The following is a 19,610-nucleotide window of genomic DNA, read 5'->3' as shown; positions in this document are numbered from 1 at the left end:
ACGTACCTTTTCATGGCTTTGCAGAAGTTTGGGATTGGAGGAGATTTTCTCTCTTATGTGGCACTGCTTTACGACGCTCCCTCCTCCAAGGTTTTAGCAAACCATTGCAAATCAGGGGACATATCTATACAGAGGGGAGTACGTCAGGGGTGCCCCTTATCCCCACTATTGTACATTATAGCTTTAGACCCTTTGTTGCGGAAGATTGCGGAGAGTGGTGGGGTGCGGGGATTTGGAGGGCCAGCCCATGTTTTTAAAATAGCTGCTTTTGCTGACGATATGTTAGTTTACATGACTCAACCGCAGCACTCTCTTCCCTATGTCCTAGAGATATTAGATCGCTATAGTTGGTTTTCTGGATTAAAGATAAACTATGACAAAACTGAGGCCCTTGATGTTACGGGTACACTAAAAGATACTTGGCGGGGAGACTTCCCTTTTCAGTGGGCGACGGACTCATTAACATTCTTGGGTATCCATATCCCCTGTAATTTGGACAATTTTTATACTGCGAATATTCGGCCCCTACTTGCAAAAACTCTAGACACGTTAAAACGGTGGACATCACTCCCGTTGACTCTTATGGGACGTATTCATTTATTCAAAATGATACTTATCCCTAAATGGTTATATCTTATTCAGTTAGCCCCTCTTTGGATACTGAGGGCAGATTTATTTCGACTACATCAGGGTCTGCGCTCTTTTCTCTGGAGGGAAAAGAAAGCCCGAATATCCTTAGACGTGCTCATGAGACCGAGAGAACAAGGAGGTCTCGGATGCCCAAATTTGGAACTCTATAATTTGGCTTGTGGGGTGCGACATGTCCGGGATTGGTTGTCCGGGCTCTCTACTTTGACTCCCTATGCCCATCTATTAGAATGGTACGGAGTCCGGACTTTAAATCCTTTAATACAATTGCCCATTCGGATGGTTCCTCACTATTTGAAATCACAAATCCTACTTCGACTCTGTCGGAGGGCATGGCACCTTTTATGTAAACTTGGGGGTTTGGCAAGCTTACAACTTCGGTTTTTAACCATTGCGGACCATGAGCTCTTTCCGCCGGGGACTGGGGGAGGCGTCTTCCAACGTTGGAGACACTTGGGACTTACTTATATATCTGAGCTGTATGATGATAGGTCGGGCTCCCTTCTTTCTTTTGAAGAGCTTCAGAGGCGTTTTTTGGTGCCCACTAGGGATTACTTTGCTTACCTTCAAATCACTCATTTCCTCCGCACAACAGAGCATGGCTTGGCAGACACGGAGGCGGTACACAAACTGGGAGACCTTGTACGGATAGGAAGGACCAACAAAAATAAGGTCTCTCAAATATATAAAGAATTGCTGGCATTTTCCGCTACTGATACACTTATGCTGCCCTATAAAAAATGGACAGAGTGGGCTTTGTTCTCGTTGACATATGCTGAGTTTGAAATTTGTTTTCATGATATTCCTCTGCTGTCTGAAAATGTATATTTGCAAGAATTGCAGTACAGATTTCTCTGGCTTAGCTATATCACCCCTAATAGGGCCTATCAAATGAGAATAGCAACCTCTGCCCAATGTGGTAGATGTGGAGCTCCCGATAGTACTTTTTTTCACTGTTTTTGGGATTGCCCGAAAATCTCCTTTTTTTGGAAACAGGTGGGTAAAGCGTGTTCCTTTTTTATGAGACGGAAACTCCCACCGGATCCAAATTTGTGGTTATTTGGGTTGGGATCCTGTTTATCAGCAACCATGTCTGATCCTGAGCGCCTTTTGATTTGTAGAGCTGGCCTATTGGGGAAACAAGTAATATTAACTACTTGGCTTGAGGCCGTTGTCCCAAGTTATGATAGCTGGTTCCAAAAAATGGTTCGCCTATGCTCTATGGAGCATGCCCTACTAACAGAAGCGATGCCAAAGAGGTCTGTACATATCAAACAGGTTTGGACAGGCTTTACCAGATTTTTGACTCCACGACCTGGACAGCCCGGGGATCCGTGGGCTGACGATTCGACGACTTAAATTGAAGGTGTTACCAAGTCGGGGGGACTCAAAGGAGGACAGAACGCTGAAGACGCCGAAGTCAGGCTCATCACGCATGGACATGAACGCCTAACCAGCCTCTTTGTCTTAGACTTTTTCCTACCTATACTATCCACCACCTCTTGCATTCAGGGAGGGAGGGAGAGGGGGGAGGGGGGTGGGGGGAGGGACGGAACGAACAAGGGACAGTCATACCTTCATTACTGGCTCCTAAGGGGCCTTTACTTTGTTGTTTCCAGCTGTTGTTTGTTTGTCTGTATAACAATGAAAATCTGAATAAAGATAGTTTCAAAAAAAAAAAAAAAAAAGAACTTTCTCCGATTAGTTTTAAATGTGCCCCATGCTAACTTCATGGAGTTGCCCCCTAGTCTTTCTACTATCCGAAAGAGTAAATAACCGATTCACATCAACCCGTTCTAGACCTCTCATGATTTTAAACACCTCTATCATATCCCCCCTCAGTCGTCTCTTCTCCAAGCTGAAAAGTCCTAACCTCTTTAGTCTTTCCTCATAGGGGAGTGGTTCCATTCCCCTTATCATTTTGGTAGCCCTTCTCTGTACCTTCTCCATCGCAATTATATCTTTTTTGAGATGCGGCGACCAAGTATTCAAGGTGCGGTCTCACCATGGAGCGATACAGAGGCATTATGACATTTTCCGTTTATTCACCATTCCCTCTCTAAAAATTCCCAACATTCTGTTTGCTTTTTTGACTGCCGCAGCACACTGAACCGACGATTTCAATGTGTTATCCACTATGACACCTAGATCTCTTTCTTGGGTTGTAGCACCTAATATGGAACCCAACATTGTGTAATTATAGCATGGGTTATTTTTCCCTATATGCATCACCTTGCACTTATCCACATTAAATTTCATCTGCCATTTGGATGCCCAATTTTCCAGTCTCACAAGGTCTTCCTGCAATTTATCACAATCTGCTCTGTCATTTCATTTTGAAAGCGACATGAAACAACAAATGTCATTGATTTTTTTTGTATTGTTTCAAAACAAAAGCATATCCAGTAACTGAAAGCGTTTTAAGACGCAGCTCATGGAGAAAACGTACAACATTGGGATCTTAGCCACGTCAACACCTAGCCCAGCTTCCCCGTGATCATTTCAATCAATGATCACCTAAAAAATGTTCATTAACAGCCAGCCTTCAGATTTAAGAAAAACATTGCCGCTAACTGTCCGCCGAGGCTGTGCTGTACGGCAATAGGAATAGTTACAGGATTGTGATGCTTCATTAAGTGTGGGGTAAAAGCTAAGACAAACTGCTGTTCTGAAAGATTTCCTTTGGTGGTGGATCGTGCCATTCTGTCATAGCTCTTCACTACGGCTGGAAGGAACAGAAGTCAGCAAGCCTATGGGAGTAGTGCTTGGAGGCCATGATTTGGCTGAGATTGTCCCGAAAAGTTCCTAAACACATAAGTGGATGGAGAGAGAGAGATGCACCTGCAACAATTCCCTAAACAAGGTGGACCACAAGCAGCACCTGGAAGGGGTTAAATCAAAGTCACTTACGGTAGCCGCTAGCCACATAATTTCTACGTTCTTTCTCTTCTTGGCCTGGATGTTTTGGTGAAGGTTTTCTAGCAATTCTTTCAAGTCATTCTGTTCTTGAAAATGTGGTAGGCCTGAGAGGAAGAAACAGACACAGCCAGGAATGTCAATTCTAATAGTATGACTTTCTTAGTAGGGCTCTGGAGGAAATAAAACCCCAACAACCCAGTTACTATTGACGAATGCTACCACCAGTAACCAAACAGCTCATCGGTTTAAGGAACCTCATGGCTTTTTCCGTACGTTCTATTCCAATGGCAAAATAATTTTCAAACACAACCTTCCAGAGCCTGAAAATGAAACCTAATAAAACTCAACTGGAATGATGCATTGCAATACTAAAATTCTCGCAGCTTTTAATTGCTGTTTATTACAGTGACTCACCAGCATGCCCTCTTCATTGGGACTAACATTTAAAGCCTGACACTACAGACACAAACTCTGACTACCAAGCAGACATCGTTCAGAGAAATCCGCTAGTGTTCACAAAAAAAGAGATTTTGCTCCACTATTCTACTTTGCTTACTTTGGCTGAGATTCCTAGATACTTGCTTGTCTTTGCTGTTATTGTATTAAGCCAATCAATTTTGGTTCTACCAACAGTACAAATTTATTTGCACCGTTTCTGACATTATACAGTTAGAAATTGCTTTTATATAATTTCGTCCACATTCTCCTTTTAAAAAGGAGAGCATTTGCTTGCCCTGAAATTGGTATTTGTTTATTGCTTCTCATTTGTCCTTGATGTATACTATAGTAGTGTACAAGAATCTACTTTCTCTGTCATGCAAAGCATTTTGGGACACAGTTTGTATAAAAGGGCATCATGTGAAGCTAAACTCATTTTCTTTATGGAAAAAACTGATCACTAGTCTTACTTTCTAGCACAGGTAGTATACACAGCACTCTACACAAATATAATATAGTTAAGCCAACATAGACGTAACATGAATGATTTGCATAAGTCATACAGGCACAGAGGCAAGAAAGGTCCTTGCCTGGCTTCATTAAAAAATCTTAAAATTTCAATTCGTTGCTTCATTTCTTGTTGTCTCAGGCATCCATGTAGATTGCAAGCCCTTTTGGGAAGGATTGTACCTGAATATTTCTCATTATTATATAGTGCTTCATATATCCTGGAGCATTATAAAAATAAGTACTATTATTATTATGCACATACCCACGCACATGATATAACAATATGAAGACCACTCAACTAACTTGATTTCAGTGTGTATGTGTAAGAGATACATGAGTTCTGCCCCTTTAATAGCATAGTTTGCCCTTAACTTTAATGGCCATAGTAGTTTCTATAGACCTGGTGTGCAATTTTGTCAGCGATCTCAACAGACCCTGCCCCTGCTTGTGAAGTCAGAAGTGTACTGCAGTGCTCACCAATGGGAGGGGTTTTGAGTCTGGATAAACGTCCTGCACCCATGCAATGCAGGAGGAGTTAGAGGTCTAGGAGTTGGAGTCTGTGTAACCACCTCTGCACTGAATGGTGCCAGTGGGCCTAATCCTTCCCCAGGGAAGGTTCCAGGAGCAGGGGCGTGAAGCTGCTCCTGCTGACGGAAGATGGCTGGAGTCTCGGGACAGGCATGGCTGGGCCTCGCACAGAGGTAAAAGTGTGTGCAAACCCAAAGAAGTCGTGGGAGGCGAGGGGAAGGAGGAAGCCTCACTCAGTCCTGAAGAATTTCATTGGAGAAGTGGTTACAAAGAGGGCTGGCTTTCAGAGGGTGATCTTGGACAGAGATGACTACCCACCAGAGAAGAGATCCTGTGAAGTTTCTGTCTCACATACAAGTGTGGGAGAAAAGGATGAGGCCTATCCTACTGAACAGGGACCGGGGAAAGACCCAGGGAAGGAAGGGTCCTTGCCCCAGCAAGCAGATCTGTTTGAGAGAGTGGATTTTGTTGAAAGAGACCGAGTTTGTTTTTATATTATTTGAGACTGGTTTATCATGTGCTGCACTATTTATTTATTTTATTAGAATGTATTTTAAACATTTATTAGCTGCACTATCCTAGGTCCTTAAGCAGCGTACATTAAAAACATTCATAAAAATACAAATTGTTCAAAGTTACAGATGACATAATTAGATACAGAATAGATTATACAAGATAAAAGAAAGTCTGCTTCAATAACTTTTGAGCATGTATGCTCACTATAGCTAGAGTCAGGTTTGAGTATCATTTATACTTCATATACCTGAATCTAAATTTCAATAAAATGCCTGTTCAGATAAATTAGTCTAATGTACCAGCATTTTTTTGGGACTTTGTGCTGCCCATCTTCAGGGTCAGTGAAATAACTTTTATTTCTGGTCAACAAACTTTGGAGTCACTGGAGAAATTACTTACCTGATAATTTCGTTTTCCTTAGTGTAGACAGATGGACTCAGGACCAATGGGTATTGTGCTCTCCTGATAGTACATGGGAGACTGAGTCAGATTTCAAAGCTGACATCACCCTACATATACCCGTGCAGTAAGTGAGATGTTCTATGTAAACTGATGTGATGTTCCCATCGAATGTCGGTCTATAAAAAATGTTAAATAATAATAAAAAAAAAAATAATAGGTACATAGAAAATATGCAGAGTAGTTTGTTCCAATTGCTAGTATCAGTTACACTCTTTATCCTATCTGTGGCCACCCTTAAAGAACATAGGCTGAGAATTCCTGAAGAGACCAGCTTGCAGAATGGTCATTTTCCAAGGTGAGTCACCACCCTTCAGGTGTTTTCTGCTTTGAGGCCCTTGCTTGTCTATGGCTGCCATGACTTGTGACCAACATTAAAGCATTGCTGTCCTATAGAATGTGTCTCATTGGTGTTTGTGACTTTTAGAGTTTGTGGATACTGTGACCAAGGCATGTATACTGATAGACTCTCAATCATCAGCTTAGTATATAACATTAAAGCTAAAGAAGATGTTAGATGATGACCTCAGAAGCCAACCACTAGCCTCTATCTAAAGCTTGCTGCTGTGCAAAATGTCAAGGCCAACTGCTCCCAGAGGTATCAGTTGTTTATCATGATGGCTTCTGCACCTTCAGTGTTATGTAGAAAGACAAGCATTTAGGGCCACCTGAGGGCTAGAGGGGCCCATGTCTGTAACTCTATCAATTTGGTTATCATATATGCTTCTGACAGATTTCTGTCATGCTGCCAGATGTAGATAATCTTATGTGAGGAGTAATGACTTGATGACTCTCTCATTAGCAGGTAGGGACAAGCTTGGCACTTAGTGTAGTTCTTAATTAGAGTTTTAATGTATATTTAGTTTTAAGTTAGATTTTATGATTCTTTTCAGTGTTTTTATGATTTATTGTATACTATGTTGAACTTACTGTAAAGAAACATTGTAAACTGGTGTGAAGGTTTATACCATCATCGGTCTAGAAAAAAACAGGAAATAAATAAACATCAATGATAGTTGATGACGAACAGGCCAGGAATATGCACATTGGGCATGTGTAGGTGAACTAAGTGCTGGAGGTAGTCTGTACCAAACAATGGCCAAACAGATATGTGGGTCTGTGTGGGTCTAGGTGAGTGAAGTGCTGTGTTAGCCTCTGTCTATATCTGTGTCTGGGGGAGATGTAGGACTCGTTCCCTTTCTAACCACACCAGAACATACACACTGTATTTACCCATTTAGCACAGACTGGCTTTTGACACAAGCAATCCTGTGCTTCCACTCCTTACGATGGATGCCTCAGATATGTTAATACAGCGCTTCTCAACCGGTGTTTCACGACACACCAGTGTGTCGCCAAGCACGGGCTGGTGTGTCGCGTGCTCCCGGTCTCTCCCGCCGCTCTTTTTTCCCTGCTGCCGTTGCCGCCGAGCTATCAGCACGTTCAAGCCCAGTGGGAACGGCAGCAGTGCTAAAAGAAGCTGTGGCACCCGTGGCTGGCCTTTTCTTCTTCCCGCGCCTCCCCCCCCCCCCCCCCCACGTGACCCGGAACAGGAAGTGGTGCGTGGGAAGAAGAAAGAGCCGTGCCGTGTGATAAAGTAGCAGTGGCGGCTGCAGCATCGGCCCCTGAGCAATTGAAGCAGCTGGTAATCGAGAAAGGAGCAGCAGCATGAGCCTCCCGCGGCCAATGGGATTTTACTTTCTTTACTTGCGGGGGCTGGAGGAAGAGGCTGCTGCAGCTACCATTTGTGCTCAGGAAAGAGAGGGGGAGGGGGGTAGAGGAAGTGAGTAAGAGAAAGAGAGAGAAGCAGCCAGCCAGCCAGTGTGTAAGTGAGAGAATGTGTGTGTGATTAAGAGCCTGTGTATGTGATTGAGAGCCTGTGTGTGAGAGAATGTATTTGATCGAGAGCATGTGTGTGATTGAGAGAAACTGGTCAGAGAGCTGATGTATGTGTATATGTGAGAGACAATGAAAGTGACTGCTCAAGGAGATGACTGATGTGTATGTGAGAGAGTGAGATAATCAGGGATGTGACTGATGTGTGGGTGTGTGTGAAAGAGAGAAAAAGCATGGAAGTGAGAAATCTGGGTATGTGAGAAAGCATGGGAGTGGGAAGCCTGTGTGTGTGTGTGCATGCATGAGAGAGAGACTGGTTGGTAAGGTGACTGTGTGTGTGAGAGAAAGAGACTGGTGTGTGTGAATGTGAAAGAGAGACTGGTGTGTGTGTGAGTGTGTAACAGAGAGAAAGTGATTATGGGAATGAGAAGCCTGTGCATGTGAAGAGAGTGAGCATGGGAGTGAGAAACCTGGGTGTGTGTGAGACACAGCATGGGAGGGAGAAGCCTGTATATGTAAGACAGAACATGGAAGGGGGAAGCCTGTGTGTGTGTGTATGCATGAGAGAGATCAGGTGACTGGTGTGTGTTTGTGTGTTTATGTGTATGTGTGTGAGAGAGAAAAAGTGATTATGGGAATGAGAAGCCTGTGCATGTGAAGAGTGAGCATGGGAGTGAGAAACCTGGGTGTGTGTGAGATACAGCATAGTAGTGAGAAGCCTGTATATCTGAAAGAGAACATGGGAGTGGGAAGCCTGTGTGTGTGTGTGTGTATGCATGAGAGAGATCAGGTGACTGGTGTGTGTTTGTGTGTATGTGAGAGAGAGAAAGAAAGTGATTATGGGAATGAGAAGCCTGTGCATGTGAAGAGTGAGCATGGGAGTGAGAAACCTGGGTGTGTGGGTGTGAGGCACAGCATGGGAGTGAGAAGCCTGTATATCTGAAAGAGAACATGGGAGTGGGAAGCCTGTGTGTGTGTGTGTGTGTGTGTGTATGTAATAGAGAGATCAGGTGACTGGTGTGTGTGTGTATGTGAGAGAGAGAAAGAAAGTGATTATGGGAATGAGAAGCCTGTGCATGTGAAGAGTGAGCATGGGAGTGAGAAACCTGTGTGTGTGTGTGTGAGACACAGCATGGGAGTGAGAAGCCTGTATATCTGAAAGAGAACATGGGAGTGGGAAGCCTGTGTGTGTATATATGCATGAGAGAGATCAGGTGACTGGTGTGTGTTTGTGTGTGTGTGTGTGAGAGAAAGAAAGTGATTATGGGAATGAGAAGCCTGTGCATGTGGAGAGAACAAGCATGGGAGTGAAAGACTGGTGAGTGTGTGTGAGACAGAGAAAGTGATTATGAGAGTGAGAAACCCATATATGTAAGTGGAACACGGGAGTGGGAAGCCTGTGTGTGTGTATGGCATGAGAGAAACTGTTCAGGAAGGTGACTGGTGTGTTTGTCAAAGACTGTTTGGGAGATGATTGGTGTGTGAGAGACAGAAACTGGTCATGGGGGCATGACTGGTATGGTGTGTGTGTGAGAGACATGGGCACTAAGGAAGAGGACCATGAGTACAGAGCTTAGCCTCTACTGCTGCTTCTGCTGTGTGCTATGGCCTGCATGGAAGAGGAGTAGGAGAGCTGCTGGAGGGGGGAAGTAAAGGTGGCTTTTAAAGTTAATTTTTCTTGATTGACTGCCATTTTAATTATTTAATATTATATGATGTGTCTGCTTTTTTTGAAATATTTTATTGGTGTTTAGAGAGTTTTAAATAGTTTTATGAGTTTTTAATTGTTGGATGTTATTCTGTTCATAGCTGTTTTGAAACATTTATTCTGCTTATTAGTATAGTTTTACAATTATTTCTGTGTGGGGATCTATAGCTGCTTGCTAGTTCTGTTTTCCTAATAAGAGGTGTACTGGTTTTTAGGGCCTGATTTAATATTTGTAGTATTGCCTTTTCATAGATAGGGTTACTCCTGTTTGAGTGTATTCCATAATATAGGTATAACTGTGTGCGGATTAGTTTATGCATATTACTACAGATCCTGGGAGTATGTTAGGTCGGTTCTGTGTCTGTTACGGAGATGAGATATTTTACTAGCATGTAAGCGTTTGTATCAGTCTTATTTGTTGTGTTTTCTCAAGAGGACATGCATTGGTGGTAAACTGCTGTCTTTTCATAAGTAGGGCTATTGAGCCTGGAAGTGGAAGGAGTTCGAGTTGCTGTTACTGAGATGACACCAGAACCAGAATATCTTTTTTGTAGGGTGAGTTGTATGGGGAATGTCATAATTCTGCTTTACATCCATTATTGTGGGTTGGGGGGTTTCCCCGTGGATGCAAACTGTACTTTTACATCTAGCCCCGTGACAATCATGGGTCAGTGTGTCACGCATGTGAAAACCATCTGTCAGGTGTATCCTGACAGAAAAAAGGTTGAGAACCACTGTGTTAATGTATAGGATGGAGAGAAAAAGTCCTAATGCTTTGTAACCTAATATTCCACCATGGGCTGACACTGTTTATTCATTCTGTCTAGAGAGAGGTGTAAAAATTGGCACTGTCGTAATTAAAAAATGCTGTGCCACTTTGTTTCATGAGTGGATATCTGCCTGTAGTGGTTAGTGTAGCTGGGTTCAAAAAAGGTTTGGACAAGTTTTTGAAGGAGAAGTCCATTAACTGCTATTAATCAACTTTACCTAGGGAATAGCCACTGCTATTAATTGCATCAGTAGCATGGGATCGTCTTGGTGTTTGGGTACTTACCAGGTTCTTGTGGTCTGGTTTGGCCTCTGTTGGAAACAGGATGCTGGGCTTGATGGATCCTTGGTCTGACCCAGCATGGCAATTTCTTATGTTCTTATGTAATGTCTACCTCCCTCCTACTCCCCGTCCCTGGTACCTGTGGCTCTCCCACTCAGTTCCTGTAGTGGGCCTGTTTGTACTGGTATTTGGGGATGTGCATGGTTTCAGCTGCCAGGAAGGCTGTGGTGTTTTGGTGGTGATTTAGATGTTGTCCACTGATTGTGGGGATGCTGGGATTGAGGGAAGGGAAGAGCGTCAATGGCACCCTCATGCCATCTACTTTCTGGTTCTAGAGATAAATTGGTTAGGGGAGTGATCCATGCCAGAATGTTAATAATCCCTGGGGGCGGGGGGAGGGGGGTAGGTGGCCTGCCAGCAACCCTAATAGAGGTTCTCTTTTTCTATACAGTGGCCTACTTACCCACTTATCTGTAGAACGTATCCTGGTAACTCGACCTAGAGCCTGCCACACAAGGCCGACCGTTTGAGGCTTACTCTGGCCTATGTACATGCTGGCAGGTTAGGCCTACAACTAATCTGCCAATTCTAGCTCCATACCATTTAGGTGCATAGAAGAGGTAGTACTTTTCTGCAGTTGATTATAGGAGCCAGGTTTTGCTGCTAACTGGAGCCGCATCACATTCCACTACCCAGACTAAAGATTATGCACCTCTGTCTCTGGTAGGCTGCTAGAACACCGTATCAGCTCCTGTGTGACCCCTGAGGAAGAGTGGGAGAGGTGTGGAGAATTGAGATTTCCAACTTGCCAAGAGCAGACAATGATGAGACCTGCTATTGCTGGGGACCAGCCGACTTCAACAGACTGGCTCCCATCCCAGCACAGCCCTGGGATGTTGATCAGTACATACCTCTTTGCTAAGGATGATCCCAAGCAACAGCAGGCCTCATCATTGTCTGCTCTTGGCCAGTGGGGAATCTCAATCCTCTGCACCTCCCTCACTCCTCCACAGGTGTCACACACAAGAAGGCAGCATTGGAAGCTACCCTGGCGAGGCTCCTGTCCTTGAAAGCCATCATCCCAGTGCCTGCCTGGGAAGTGAATTCTGGACACTATTCCATTTATTTCATGGTACCCAAGAAAGGGGGCACTTTTCGGCCCGTACTGGACCTCAAGTCAGTCAATCGATACTTAAGGGTCCCGAGGTTTCGCATGGAAACGCTGCGCTCCGTCAAGACCGCAGTACAGCCAGGAGAATTCCTCACGGCATTAGACTTGTCGGAAGCCTAGCTGCATATCCCGATCCATCCGGATCATCAGCGCTACCTACGCTTCAAGGTCCTAGGACGCCACTTCCAATTCCGTGCTCTGCCCTTCGGGTTGGCCACGTCACCGCGGACCTTCACCAAGGTGGTCGTCGTGGTAGCAGCGGCACTCAGACGGGAAGGAATTCTGGTCCATCCCTACCTAGACGATTGGCTGATCAGGGCGAAATCACGAGAGGAGAGCTATCGGACAACCGACAGAGTGATCGCCCTTCTGGAAAGCTTGGGCTGGGTAATCAGCCTCAGCAAGAGTTGCCTACAGCCTTCCCAGTCGCTGGAATACCTGGGAGTACAGTTCGACACCCAGGCAGACACAGTCAGTCTCACTACCAAGAGAAGGTTAAAACTAGAGATGTGCATCGTTTTTTGCCGAATTGGAAAATTGCAACGAAATTGTCCAATTCGGCATGTTTCAGGGAGCCCGAAAAAAATCAGGATTTTCCCATTTTTTCGCAAAAATTCGTTTTTCCGATTAGTGCGCACTAACGGGAGTCAGTGCGCGCTAACTCCCGTTAGCGCACACTGACAAAAACTAACAAAAAATAACAAAATCTAACGGTTTTTGTTAGCGCGCGCTAACGGGGAGTTAGCGCGCACTAACTAAAAATCGATTTTTCGCGAAAAAAAAGATCTGAACCGAAAAAAAAATGACATTTTCCATGGCGGCCAAAAAACGAAGAACGACATGAACACAAAAAACGATGCACATCTCTAGTTAAAACTCCAGACGCGTATCCAGTACTTGATGGGAGCCAGTCGGCCCATAGCTTGGGATTATCTGCAGGTTCTCGGCCTCATGACGTCCACCCTGGAAGTGGTACCTTGGGCAAGGGCCCATATGAGACCGTTACAACACTCCTTGCTCTCTCGCTGGAGCCCCCGTCTACGGAACTATCCCACGCACCTACCTCTGCCTGCCAGAGTAAGGACCCAGTTACGGTGGTGGTTGCAGTCCAACCACATGAGCAGGGGGTCGAAGATGTCCTCCCCCATGTGGACTCTGCTCACCACAGATGCCAGCCTGAGCGGCTGGGGTGCACACTGCGAAGGACTTACCGCACAAGGGCGGTGGACCAGAGAAGAGTCAGCGTGGAACATCAACCGTCTAGAGGCTCGGGCAGTCCGATTGGCATGCCTTCGATTTGCTCACAGACTGAAGAACAGAGCAGTCAGAGTGATGTCCGACAACGCCACCACGGTGGCATACATCACCGTCAGGGTGGAACCAGAAGCCGACAAGTATCTCTGGAGATTGCCCCACTGATGGCTTGGGCAGAGGCGAATCTTCAGGACATCTCCGCCGTCCATATTGCCGGGAAGGACAACACCACGGCAGACTTCCTCAGCAGAGAAAGCCTAAATCCGGGAGAGTGGCAGCTGTCACCCACAGCCTTCCAGATGATTGTGGATCACTGGGGGATTCCGGACATGGATTTACTGGCTGACAAGTCCAATGCTAAAGTACCCAGATACTTCAGCCGCAAGCGCGACCCGTTCTCACACGGCATCGATGCCCTGGTTCAGCCATGGCCTCCAGGGACTCTGCTATATGCTTTTCCTTTGTGGCCTCTGCTGGGCGCCATTATCCACAAGATTCAGAAACACCGGGGCCTAGTTCTTCTAGTGGCACCAGACTGGCCAAGAAGACCCTGGTACGTGGACATGAGAAGACTGCTGGCAGGGGAGCCTCTTCCCCTGCCTCCTCTAAGGGACCTTCTATGTCAAGGTCCCATCCTCCACGAGGATCCAGCTCAATTCTCTCTTACTGTCTGGCCATTGAGAGGGCTAGACTGAAGAAAAGAGGTTACTCGGAGCCCGTGATAGATACACTCCTCCGAGCTCGCAAATTTTCCACATCCCTCACCTACTTAAGGATCTGGAGAGTATTTGAAGCATGGTGCGACACTCATGGCACCAATCCACATGCGACCACAATCCCTATTGTGTTGGATTTCCTGCAAGATGGACTTCAGAAGGGTCTCTCCCTCAGCTCCATCAAGGTTCAGGTGGCTGCGCTGTCTTGCTACGGTCCCAGGAGGGATGGCAAGACCATTGCCAAGCACCCAGATGTTTCTCGCTTCCTGAAAGGAGTCAAGCATATTCGTCCGCCACTGAAGTGGCCTGTGCCCTTAGGGAACCTCAACCTTGTTTTGGATTTCCTCGCGGGATCCACCTTCAGACCCCTTCGGGGCCTGTCTCTCCGTTCTCTCACTTTGAAGATGGTGTTCTTGCTGGCTGTATGTTCAGCACGCCGCATCTCAGAGCTACAAGCACTGTCCTGCCGGGATCCATTTCTCAGAATCACTCCTGAGGCTATCCATCTTCGGACGGTTCCCTCCTTTCTACCTAAAGTGGTTTCACAGTTCATCTTAACCAAACCATATCCTTGCCTACCACGGCGGGTTTGAAGAAATCTGAAGAAGGGTGTTTTATTACGCCATCTCGACATTGGCAGATTGCTGCCCAGATATCTGGAAGTGACACAAGAAGTACGAAAGACTGACCATCCTGTTCGTCCTGCACAGCGGGAAGAAACAAGGTGAAGCGGCCTTGCGGCCCACCATCGCCCGCTGGATTAAAGAAGTTGTCCGAGCAGCTTACGTGGAGGCCGGGAAGTCTCCGCCTCTACAAGTCAAGGCTCATTCTACCAGAGCACAAGCGGCATCCTGGGCGGAATCCAGGATGCTGTCGCCGGCAGAAATATGTAAGCGGCGACATGGTCCTCCCTCCATACCTTCTCCAGATTTCTACGTCAGGATGTCCAGGCCAGGGAGGACACAGCATTTGCGAGGGAGGTCCTACATGGTCCTCAGGCAGCCTCCCACCCAGGCTGGGAGTAAAGCTTTTGTAAATCCCTTTTGTTCTGAGTCCATCTGCTACACGACAGGAAATGTTGAGATTACTTACCTGATAATCTCCTTTTCCTTAGTGTAGAGAGATGGACTCAGCATCCCGCCCAGCTGCCTGTGTACATGGGTTTCACCGATTCAAGGTAAGCCATGTCATCTGTTTCCATAAGAGCGTACACTCTACCAGGTGTCAACGCCTTCCGGTTGGGAATGCTGGCGGTCTCCAGCTACTATCAATCGGTCAGGGGAATCCTGTTTCACTATTTCACTGAGCGTCAGTACACACATCCATACAGCTTTTGCAAGGAAGATTACTAGGTTGCTACGCTTCCTGTGGGGGTATATATACCCGTGCTGACGTCAGATCCATCTCCAACTGCTAGCACGAGCCTACTATACCCATTTGTTTCTGAGTCCATCTGTCTACACTAAGGAAAAGGAGATTATCAGGTAAGTAATCTCAACATTATAATAATAATATTGCGGCTTAGTAAATCCAGGCCCTAGCTTAGCTGACTCTGCCCCGGAAAGTCTTGTCATGCCCTAGAGTTTGCTGGATAACTATTTAGCTGGACAACAGTTATCCAGCAAACTCAGGGCCCGTCAGCACAGTGGATTTTCAAATCCTGTCATTTGTCTGGCTAAGTCTGAATTTAGCTGGACAAATGTTGCTGAATATGGACCTCCTGATGTTTGTTGTACTACATTTTTTCAAGTCTCATTTACTAATGCCAATGGGAGATTGATGTATTCTTATGACAGTTTGATGGCTTACAAATGTATTTTCTTGGGCTGTATCTTATTTTTATCTCATGTATTTATTGTTCTTTATTAAATTGTTTTAATTGATTTGTTTGTAAGGTGTCCATTTTTGTTCTGTACTTTGAGAGACCTGGAAAAGCAGAATAAAAATTTAAGTAAAACAAATTATCGGAGACTTGCCAGCAAGCTTTTTCTGGAGTAGTCCCCAGATTATGGAATCTACTTCCTATGGAGCTTCATTTTTCTTAGAATATCCTTACATTAAGACATCTGGTAAAACCTTTTTTCCCAGGCTTTTAAAGGGTAAATTCATTTTAGTTTGTATATGCTATATGCTGTTTTATTTTTATAGAATGAATTTTGTATTTATTATATTAGATGTAGTTCTTGATTTATAGTTGATTTTTATTTTAATATTTCTATAATATTCTGCATGCTATTTTTTAAATTTAATTTTTATTTTAGATTAATTTGCATTTGTTTTGTGTGTAACTGATTTTTTTTATTTAATTTGAATTATTGATAAATTTGTTTATATTGTTATCATAAATTGTATCAATCCTTGAGTGCTCCAGCATGAAGGACATATTATAAATAAAAGGGTTTATAGTTTACTTATTTTTGTGATTTATTTCCTGATTATGTTTTTATATTGTATATACTTTGAATCTTTGCTTTGAATATGGATTTTACATGTTTTACATCAATGCATTTTGGCCATTGCTGCTGCTCTTGATTGTATTACTGTTTTGTGTTTTTGTTTGCATTTTATTATTTTACTATGTTCACATTTTGTCATTACTATTCTATGTTGCCTTATAACCTCACCTTGAGCGATTGGAAAGCTGGACTAAATTTAAATAAATAAAATGGGGTATGCTTTTTATTCAAAAAAGCCCCATGTAGTTATAAATATAATATATATTATACAAATGAGGAGGTTGATGATTTGAGCTCCACAAAACAGAGTTGAATGAACCAAAAAATAGGCAAGTTGATATGATAATCTAAATTGTAAAGTTTCTTAAATTAGGTCAATAGTCAGAGTGAATTCATAACAAAAAATATTGTGGTTGGACTTGTACACTGCTCTTCAAGAGAGTTCTGGCACCATGGTCCTAATGTCAAGTCTCTTCAGCATCAGTTTTTGAGGAGCTTGACTTTTGTAATGGCGATAAGCTAAGCAAGGAAGTTTGAACCACCTAAATCTGATCCTTTCTGGGTGACATCCTTCTGAAGATAAAATAAATACCCCAAGCATTGTGAAAAATTCAAAATCCATTCATTTGCACAAAATTATACACCAATAGTGTCTAGATAAACTGTCAGTTAAAACGTCTGTAACAGAATTCTTTTTCAATATTTAGGTGGAGAACTAAACAGAATTTGGACTATAGTTTTCTAATGATGTATGCCCAGCCTAAAGGAATGTTTTATGTACAGGTAAGTTTACATTATATGGAAGCAAAATCATCATATTTATTCTGTCACCTGGCCACAATATGTGAGAACATTTTACAAAAACTATGAGGCCAATATTCAGTGCCATTTGTCTGGCTAAGTTCAGATTTAGTGAGACAAACATTAAGATTTGAAAATCACACCATGCTGAACGGCCCCAAAATAGTCAGATAATATATTATCCAGCTAAAACATTATCTGGCTGTCTAGCAGCCGCCGAACATAACTGGATATTCAGCGGCCATCTAGGGTCTGAATATTGACCTCACAGTTTGTTGCAATTTCATTATTGTTTTCAAAGTTAAAATGTGATTTGACGACTGTGGTGTAAAAGATGGACAGGAATATAGAGCATTATGGCGACAATATCCTGCAGTATTCGAAATAACTTGCATGGCCCTGCCCAGGTTCCCTCTCTTATTACATGACCTGCTTTGCATGCAATTTGCATACATGAATAATGCAAATATGGCAATTTAATATGCAATTTAATGTTAATATTTTATTGTGGCCAACAAAGTGGTCAGCCACAATAAAATAACACCACCTCTTAGGATTTCAATAAATGCAACACAGGAGACCTGGGACCTAACATGGGGTCCAAGGCTCCATCGTTTCATTTAAAGGTCCATGTAAAGGGTCAAAACTTTGCTGTAGCAAACAGAAAGGTGGAGAAGAGGTTAGGAATGACCCCCAACTCAACCTGGGGCCACCATTTGAGGTGGCCTCAACTCCTCAAAATTTAAATAAAAATAACAATATTAAAATTGTTATTGTACAGTGCCTCCTGGGCACCCACATCTCGCCTAAAGGTATAAAAATATTCATTGGGATTCAGTGGAGTCATTCCCTCCCATTTCCCCCTCCAGATGTATCACAAAAGGTCATTGGTATTAAGGGAGCCCCCCCTAACTTGACCCCCTTCCCACACCCCCATAAATCTTAAAAAGTAGATGAAGGTCCTGTGATGGCACTGGGGTACCCCTTAGTACCTAGCCCGGTTGACACCAGGGACAAGGTCAGGTCAGCGCCATTTTGAAAAATGGCGTCAAATGAGCCGGGTATTAGGGAATGCCCCAGCCCCATCGCGGAAATGTCTTCTACTTTTTAAGGTTCAGTGGATGTAGGAGGGTGCCTGGGGCTGCTGGGGTTGGGGGTATCCCCCAATGACCTTTTGTGATACATTTGGAGGGGGAAAGGGGAGGGGGTACCCCCACTGGACCCAGTGATTATTTTGATACTTTTTGGGGGGAGGTAAAGCTCAGGGGGGCACTTTACAACAACTTAATTTTAATATTGGAGTAGGGGGTATGCCTGAGCCCTAATGACTTTTATTTTAACCTTTGAGGGGTGGGACGGCACCTTTGTCATGTGAGATATGGTTACTTTTTTAACTTTGAGGAATTGGGGTTGCTGAGCAGGGGGTCAGCCCTGACTCCCTTACAATCTTTTTTTTTCACCGTGGCAAATTTTTGGTTTTAGCAGCAGCCCTTTAAGGCGATAGCAGACCCTTAAGGTGGGGGCCGCCATCACACCTAAAGGGCCGCTAGCCACGTTCTTTTGTCCCGCAGTGTTTGGCTGTGAGACAAGAATGTGCCATCGAGCCCTGGATTTTTTTCAGAGATGGGCCCACTATCATGGTGACACCCCGCCCACTGATAATGAGACCCTTCCCACAAAAAAAAATTGTGGTTTACTGGCTCTAGGTATAAATTAGCTGGATAAACACCAATGTTTTCAGCATAATCTTCTAACGTAGCCAGATAATTTTAGGACTGCTGAGTAGTCGCTCTAAAGTTAGCCAGATAAACTTATCCTGCTACCTTTAAGATAGCTAGGTATATTCAGTGGTGCAGGTGCACTGCTGTATATCCTGACAAAGTTAGCCAGATAGATATATCCAGCTAATTTTGCTGGCCGGACAGTGGGTGAAAATGGTGGGTATAATCATGGTATTCCTGCAATCTAGTGAATGCAGAATTTTCTTGGTGCCACAGAACAAGCTGTCTACTGTGTAGTCTCTCCATTTTAACATGTTCATATTAAAAAAAAATACTTTAACATTGAAGCTAAATGTAACATTATATAGTATGATGGCAGATAAAGACCAAATGATCCATCAGGGCTTCCCAGCAGCTTCGTTATTGTAGTAAAACTGCCACTCCATGCAAGTTATCCCATGCATTCTGTTAGGATTACAGGGTTGTGCTCTTCTTGAGATTGGCATTTAAATAACTATGTGGTCAATTTTCAAAAAAGGGATGATTGTCTAACTTAGGGGCTGATGCAGTAACATGTAGGTTAAAACTATGTATTGAAACGCAGCACAATGCGCAAGTAGAAAAAATTTTATAAACTCCTGATGCATTAAGCTAATGAGAGTGCTAATGCATCGGAAGGTTAAAAAAGTGCACTGACTAGAAATTGTGCACACAAACACAATTAAAACTGTGTGCTCAAAATAGGCTAAATGCACAATTTTCAACTGGGGAAACAGGGAAGCCTCTCATAAGTGATTATAGCACACAAAACCTCATTTTTTGTGCACATAAAAGACTTCTGGGACAGTCACTTTTTTTTTTTTTTTTAAATCTGTTTA

At 43.9% G+C, this 19,610-nt stretch overlaps 1 protein-coding gene across 3 annotated transcripts in view; it reads left to right on the top strand.

Annotated features, from left to right (window-relative positions):
- The window catches only part of MGAT4D (MGAT4 family member D), a 481,639-nt gene that overhangs the window by 314,371 nt on the left and 147,658 nt on the right, over positions 1-19,610 (top strand). For all 3 annotated transcript variants that reach the window (XM_029596826.1, XM_029596870.1, XM_029596782.1), the window contains one exon: positions 16,918-16,993. In XM_029596826.1, the coding sequence (XP_029452686.1) occupies positions 16,918-16,993 (76 nt within the window). The remainder of the gene's footprint in view (positions 1-16,917; positions 16,994-19,610) is intronic.

Source organism: Rhinatrema bivittatum, chromosome 1, assembly GCF_901001135.1.
Source record: "Rhinatrema bivittatum chromosome 1, aRhiBiv1.1, whole genome shotgun sequence".
Lineage (NCBI taxonomy): Eukaryota > Metazoa > Chordata > Amphibia > Gymnophiona > Rhinatrematidae > Rhinatrema > Rhinatrema bivittatum.
The sequence above is the reverse complement of the archived record's forward strand: the minus strand, read 5'-3'. Positions and strand labels throughout refer to the sequence as shown.